The sequence below is a fragment of the Ctenopharyngodon idella genome, chromosome 24, assembly GCF_019924925.1.
Source record: "Ctenopharyngodon idella isolate HZGC_01 chromosome 24, HZGC01, whole genome shotgun sequence".
Lineage (NCBI taxonomy): Eukaryota > Metazoa > Chordata > Actinopteri > Cypriniformes > Xenocyprididae > Ctenopharyngodon > Ctenopharyngodon idella.
The window spans coordinates 2456525-2462644 of NC_067243.1; the positions used below are offsets into that span (position 1 = coordinate 2456525).

The window sequence follows — 6120 nt, forward strand, 5'->3', positions numbered from 1 at the left end:
GGCTGAAATGCAGTGACAAAACCCATTTCATGAACGCTCTCATTCTCAAAAGTCCCAGAGACAAAACCTGGATAGATGAAGCCATTAGACCCTGGAGTCTGAGACATGTGCGATATTGCACATTCGCTCCCCTCTCTGAACTGTGACAGACAGTTCATCGGAGAGAGAACGCACTCTTGAGAGAGACGCGCTCACATGGATACTGAGTTCAGCTCCAAACCCAGGGAAAAAAAAAAAATTCACACTCTGGGTGTACAATTGCTTTTGTTTACATTCACCCTGAATTCGAGAGATGTGATGTGCGTTAGCACACGGCGGGTGTCCCGCTGCACTTTCTCTTTCAATTTGGCTATTATGAGCCAATCACCTATGTATGTCAAAATCCGCAGATCTGACAATCTCAGGGGAGCTAAACCCGCTTCGGCACACAAACAGAAAGTCTTTGGACTTAAAAGCAAACTGTTATGCCCCATTTTAAAATAAGTCTCTGATGTCCCCAGAGTGTGTATGTGAAGTTTTAGCTCAAAATACCCCACAGATAATTTTTTATAGCATGTTAAAATTGCCACTTTCTGGGGTTGAGCAAAAAATGCGCCGTTTCAGTGTGTGCCCTTTAAATGCAAATGAGCTGCTGCGCTCGGCTTAAGAGGGCGGAGCTTCAAGAGCTGATTCTCTGGTGGCAGGATTCAGTCAGGACACACTATAATGTCAGAAACTGTGAATATATGCTGCATGAAGATAGAACAGGTATAGTTTAGTTCAATTACGGTTGTAACTAATATTGTCTTCTTGTTTTTATCCACTATATTAGTACAAGCCTGTTGTACCGGACCCCGTTCAACTTTACCGATGAGTTTTATGACGTTTATTGTACTTCACACAAAAGACAAAGGGTCTGTTTTCACTCTAGAAAATCACTGTAAGAGCTTAATAAAACACAGTGCAAGTGTGCATTAAAATATTATCCATAAACTCTCTCTCTCCCTTGCATTATCATCAACATACATAGCAAATTACACAGAAATACTCGTTACAACTAACAGTAAACAAATATATAAGGACCTTTTATAATGCCTTTTCAGGTGGTGCTTAATAAACTGGTAAACTTTATATCTGTAAATCAACTCCAATGAACTGTAATAAAGTGCTCTCACCTTCATTACTGCCATATCCAGTATCACTCTGGAGACTGTAAGCTGGATCACGAACAGTTTACTGATTTATCCTTGAGTAACAAATTTTTAGCTCAGCCTCTGTTTTGTATTGTCCCTTTGTATTGACATTCGCTCACAAAGAAGTCCGGTGTGAAATGATTCGCGCAGACAAACGAATTTCGGTTGAGTTGATGGAGCATTTTCTTCGAAAACAAATTAATCCACCTTGTCTTCAGTGGCTCAGATTTCAGGAGTAAATGGAGAGAGCTATGTGGATTAATCCATCCAGCTACAGAACACCTAAAACACTTGGGAGACATTCTCGTCAGTGCAGCAATGGCGGACTGTACAACTGGCTGTGAATTTGCTCAGGGCGTTTCTATGTTAAAACGGCAGTGAATTTTGCATAATAGGTCCGCTTTAAAGCGAGCCCAAAGGGGAGAACTGTGAATTCGTAACATGTGCCTTGATAGGCGAAACGAAGAAACTTCCTGTGTAGCGGATAAATGCTTATGTGGAAAAAAGAATCTTTCAGATCGACCGATGTGAACCAGTCGTTCCGTTTTATGGCGCGGGCCAAAGTGCCATGGGTTAACATTCTGAAATTTTGTTTCCTCAAATGTTTGTTTAACACTCGGAGGACCAGAATGGGACGGAGAGAACAGTCCTTCTTTGGGACCAAGAAATAACGAGAATAAAATCCCAGATTTATCAGATTGTGGGGCACCACCTGAACCGCTCCCTTGTCTAGAAGTGAAGAGATTTCTTCTTTCAGAATGTGAGTGGCGCTCTCCTCCATGTGTGAAGAGAGAACACCGTTGAAATATGGGGGTTTCATTACAAACTGCAGTCTGTAGCCCTGCGTCATTGTACGCATCACCCACTCGGGAGCCGAAAAAGTCTGCCAAGCTGACTTGTAACTCGCGAGTGTCCCTACCCGAGCCGAGGGCCGTCATGTCTTTCACCTCGAGACCCGCAAGACTGTGTTTGAAGTCGTACCTCATATGCTTGGCACAAGCGGGAAGGACAGGGAGAAGCTGTTTTCTCAGGCCATGAGGTGGACCCAGAAGTTTTCCATCACAGCTGTCCCTCTCCTGGTCGGTGGCACTTTGTAAAGCCGGCCATTCGATATTGAGGAGAGCAGCCGTTCGCTCACAATATTCAAAAAGGACGGACTGGGGTAGAGCAGCAGGCACGTGAGCCTGAGGAGCTACAGAAGGCGGGATGGCCTCCTCATCTTCAGAGCCTTCGAGAATGTCCTCAACACAGGAGGAGGACATTTCATTTATTTTAGTTAGGTAGGTTGTAGTAAAAAAGTAGAAAAGTTTTTTAAAAAGTCTAAACAGGCAGCATTTTTGTGAGGCTGATCCAACATTTTTCTTTTCATCATTAGCCAACTATGGTCTCAAGTTCTGTCGTTATCAGCACAGTTCAATCAGTCCAAACCAAAGTTGGCAACACTTTACAGTAAGGTTTCATAACTACATGGACTAAGTATAGTTAGTTAATGCACTGTGAACATGAATAAACAATGAACAGTTGTATTTTTATTAACTAATGCTAACAAAGAACAAATGTATTGGTCATTATTATTTGATGTTAGTTAATATATTAACTAATGTTAATGAGACCTCAGGTTAATGAGACCTGAGGTTTTTGTTTGTATGACGTGGACTTATAAATTCTTATTCTCTGGGGTCACGTGGAGCCAGCTGAAGCCATTTAAATATTTTGGGCTGTCAAAATTTAGTACTCATGGACTTGCATTAGATGGAGAAAAATACAGAGTACTGAGCAATAGTGAGCATCAATAGTATAAATGATCTTTTTGTTTTGTTTTAAATCAAGGTTACTGTACATGTGACAGCTCTAAAAAATTAGTCCCATAAGCATGATGAAGCCAAATTCCCATCTTATTCCTCATTTCTTCTCATTTGTTAATTTCAGTCACACCCAACAGCATCTCTGACTCTGACTGTGTATTTAAAGCCGCTGCTCTTCTGGTGTCTCTGCTCTATCACACAAGAGCAGCTTCACACCATGTTTGTTCCAGCTCTGCTCATCTGTATTGTGCTGAGAGCACTCTGTGCTCAGGCAAAAGTAGCTGATGACTTTGAGTGTAAAGAATTTTTCTACAAAAAGACAGAACCGGGGGGAATGGATCAGAAAGCTAAGAAAATCTGCCAGCATATGGCAAGCTTTGGCCCTTTTTACGCTACGCTGTACTCGGTTCATCACAGGATTCCTCTCTACAGCGCCTATAAATTTGACCCTCAATGCTCTGACGACAGTGGAAGGACAAACATCTGGCATTTAGAGCCACAGGTAACCATGTGCTTCACTGTCTAACAAAAGACATTCATTTGCTGTTTAAGCTCGGCATTCTATTCTGTTTTGTCATTCCAAATAATATGTAAAATAATTAGATGGTGGTTTATGGAATGTTATTATAACCTACTGTACTATAAACATTTGGTAACACTTATATAAACTATTAATTACAACTTTTCCCTCAAACTCCTAATTTACTGTTTAGTTATTAATAGTTAGTAAGGTAGTTGTTAAGTTTAGGTATTGGGTAGGATTAAGAATGTAGAATAAGGTCACGCAGAATAAGGCATTAATATTCAAGTAATATGCATGCTAATAAGCAACTAGTTAAAAGACCCTAAAATAAAGTGTTACCAAACATTAGTTAACAAAATACAGCTGTTCATTTTTTGTTCATAACTTTTGATGCTAACAATGTAGTAGTAAATGTTGAAATTAACATTAATAAAGATTAATAAATGCTGTAGAAGTGAGCACTATTACTTAATTCTCTAATCAGAGTTTGTTAGTTAAAAGTAGTTACTAGAGTGTTAATAATGCATTACTCATTTTCTTCCTGTGTAGTTATTCATTAATGACGGAACAGTAAACAAGTATTTTCTCACAAATAATAAAACATCAAACTAACCATCTAACATAATATTTCTTCTGTAGATTTCCAAACCTCTAGGGCATGCGCTATACTATATGGTCCATGAGACTCAAGATAATAAAAACACTTATAAAGGAAATCAAGCCATCAGCGATGACTACAGCGACACCGGATACGATCGCGGACACCTGAACCCCAACAGCTTCCAATGCAGTGAAGGCCGTACGGCAACGTATACACTGACCAACGCAGCACCTATGGATGCGTGTTTCAAACGTAACCAATGGAGAAAGTGGGAGAAAAATTTGAGGAGTTTTTTAAGAGACACGCTTAGTAGTGACAGTGGTGCTGCTACAGCCTTCATTGTCACAGGTACAGTACCCAATGCGCATCTACGGATACCACAAAAAGAAATCTCTGATGACCCTGAAAGGGTGACGGTGCCCTCTCACATCTGGACAGCTGTCTGTTATGAACACCGCTTAGATAACAGAAAGTCTTTCTCCTTCGGCTATATAGGGGAAAACAAGCCGGAAGGTGACATAAGCCTGATGAGCGTCTCAGACCTGAACAGACAAATAAAAAATCTCTATCGTCAGCACTCAGAAATTAGCATTTTTGTGGATGATTGTTTTGGTGACAATAACAAATTAGATAAGGTTAAGGCCGAATTTCAGACATTAATCAATCTGAACCAAGGAGTCCAAATGATCTCAGCCATACAAAACACGTATCTCGCAGTAAAAAGCAGCATCGGGAGTGACAGCATACCTGAAAATAAAGTCAAGGGTAAGATGACATTAAAATTAGCCTTTGACAGCATGAGCACTTATCACAATGTAGTAGAGAATCTGAAGGTTTCTATTGGAAGTGCTTGTCTTATAACACTAGTAAGGGACATATCAGGGGTGTCAGATGCTGTCGAATGCCTGCTGGTCCCAGAGAAGCAGAAGACTGCAGCTGATGGATCACAGTGCTTGAGCGTCTCAGAATCTAGTAACAGCTGTCAGTGCAACACAGGAGGTAAAATTAAGCACTGCTGCTCCACTCCCTGCCTGTACCAGGACAAACTCAATTCCTACAGGTGTTACTCAGGCCAGACGCTGATCAAGTGCTCACCCCGGTACTCACTCATCACGTACAAAGGACATAGATGCAAGGATGATCACCCATGTGCCACATACGGTGGGAACAACTACTGGTGTAGGACCATCGCTGGCAGCTGGGACTACTGCAGCCCTCCACTGTGGAAAAGTAAAGCTATAAACGGGAAGTACTGCCGCAACAACCATGCCTGTGCCAAATATGGTTCAGGATCTACGTGGTGCTACACGGATAATAAAGGCAATTATGGCTCCTGCTGTACTTCTGATGACTGCTACTCAGCTCAGAATGGCCAAACCTGCAGGTCTAATCATAAGTGTGGCTACCATGGTAAAGGTTACCTGTGGTGCTACACGGATTATGACAACAACTGGGATTACTGTTGCAAATCATGTGGGTTATAGTTGGTTTACAATGTGTGGTATGATTATGACTAAAGCAGGACTTGGCAAATTTGATTGTAATTGTTCTATGAGCTCTTACTAACCTACAAACTACATATCTAACATAAAAAAAAAAAAAAAAAAAATGTGCTTCTAAAATTAAAAGCAGCTTAAAATATATTTTTTCCCCTGAGTATATGTATGCAAAAACAAAAAGCTCAATAAAAACATCTATGAATCTGTAATGTGTTTTCACATTTTTACACTCCTCAACAAATGACATTCAGCCCAAGGAATGTTCATTCAAGTTCACATTTTGCATGTATTTGTGTTGTGCTTTCCTCAAAACCTGTTGCTTCAGAGCAGCTGTAGGAAGTTGTATTGTAACAGAAACTGTACAGTGTCTGTAATGTCTTTAAAGGCCCTTTTAGGCCTGTAACTAACGATAATTTTGATGGTCAATTAATCTATCAATTATTTTTATGATTATCAATTAGTCTAGCAATTATATTTATGATTACTCTATTATTTTCTGATAAGTTAATAATCCTTTAGT

The 6120-nt window shown here is 40.2% G+C and overlaps 1 protein-coding gene across 2 annotated transcripts; it reads left to right on the forward strand.

Moving 5' to 3' along the window:
* Positions 1–1518: 1518 nt before the first annotated feature.
* LOC127507506 (uncharacterized) lies at positions 1519–5805 on the forward strand. 2 transcript variants are annotated; one of them, XM_051884672.1, is made up of 2 exons: positions 1519–3479; positions 4140–5805. In XM_051884672.1, the coding sequence occupies exons 1-2, from the start codon at positions 3195–3197 to the stop codon at positions 5583–5585; spliced, it is 1731 nt and encodes a 576-aa protein (XP_051740632.1). In that variant the 5' UTR covers positions 1519–3194; the 3' UTR covers positions 5586–5805. The 2 variants fall into 2 exon arrangements, with proteins under 2 accessions (XP_051740632.1, XP_051740633.1); XM_051884673.1 differs by lacking the exon at positions 1519–3479 and having other exon boundaries at positions 3510–5805.
* Positions 5806–6120: the final 315 nt, after the last annotated feature.